At 37.2% G+C, this 1,199-nt stretch overlaps 1 protein-coding gene across 1 annotated transcript in view; it reads right to left on the bottom strand.

The window, feature by feature from the left end:
• Nucleotides 1-548: 548 nt before the first annotated feature.
• The window catches only part of LOC102831601 (olfactory receptor 8K3-like), a gene marked incomplete at its 5' end in the record, with an annotated part of 35,361 nt that continues 34,710 nt past the window's right edge, over nt 549-1,199 (bottom strand). Inside the window, one exon of the mRNA XM_006877789.1 lies at nt 549-1,195. Within this exon, the coding sequence (XP_006877851.1) occupies nt 549-1,195 (647 nt within the window). The remainder of the gene's footprint in view (nt 1,196-1,199) is intronic.

The following is a 1,199-nucleotide window of genomic DNA, read 5'->3' as shown; positions in this document are numbered from 1 at the left end:
TTTCAGCAAATATTTTTGTCATTGTTAAAGAAAACATCACATATTTGTAATTCTTATTATATATCTGCTACTGATTATCTCTCCTACATCTATCTATGCCTATTCAGTCTTATTTTTATATTTTAAAAATCTATCACCCTCTCCAAATATTCTAACTTACTATGTTGTTGTTAAGTGCCGTCGAGTCGGTTCTGACCCATAGCGACCCTGTATAGGGTTTCTGAGAAGCAGCTGGTGAGCTTGAACAGCCAACCTTGCAGTTCAAATGGCTTTTCAGTCTGGCACATTAACCCACAGCGCCACACCAGGACTCCTAACTTACTATAATATCCGTTAGTTATTAGGCTTATAAAGCACCTCTTTACTAAAGAAGGCAGAATGTTTTATAATTTTATTGACTACTTCAGTACTTACATAGAATGACTGCCAGAGGGTTATAAAGAATGCATGTTGAACCTATGTGTGCTTTTATGCCTGTTATTATTACCTGTGGAGGCACGCTGAAAAAAGTTCAAGGTTCATTATGCAATTTGTATGAATCAGACAGTTTAATGAACTTTGAGAAAATATAGTGCACAATTGTTCCAAGCCCTATGCAAAGCATGTTTTACATCTTTGTTCCTCAAGCTGTAGATCAAGGGATTCAACATGGGGATAATCAGGGTGTAAAATATGGATGCCACTTTATCAGTATCAGAGGGATGAGTAGACCTGGGCTTTACATACATAAAGATTAAAGTCCCATAAAACACTACCACGACTGTCAGGTGAGATCCACAGGTGGAGAAGGCCTTGTACCTAACTTCTGTAGAGGGGATCCTGAGAATGGCTACAAGAATGAACATGTAAGAAACAAGAACTACTAGAAGAGATAAAATCAAGTTAAAAATTGATAAGATTAATATTAACATTTCAATTTCATGTGTGTTTGAGCATACCAAAGATAACAAGGGGAAACTCTCACAATAGAAATGATTGATGACATTGTAGCCACAGAAGGATAAGGTAAAAATCTTTATGGTGACCAGAAGAGAATTAAATATGCCATAGAGATAGGGCATTGTCACCAGCACACGGCATGCCCTTTGAGACATGATAACTGTGTAGAGCAGAGGGTTACAGATGGCCACATAGCGATCATAGGCCATGACTGATAGAACAAACATTTCACTAATAACAAACACAACAAAGAAAGCTGA

Source organism: Chrysochloris asiatica, unplaced genomic scaffold (genome assembly GCF_000296735.1).
Source record: "Chrysochloris asiatica unplaced genomic scaffold, ChrAsi1.0 scaffold00599, whole genome shotgun sequence".
NCBI classification, from domain to species: Eukaryota; Metazoa; Chordata; class Mammalia; order Afrosoricida; family Chrysochloridae; genus Chrysochloris; species Chrysochloris asiatica.
The sequence above is the reverse complement of the archived record's forward strand: the minus strand, read 5'-3'. Positions and strand labels throughout refer to the sequence as shown.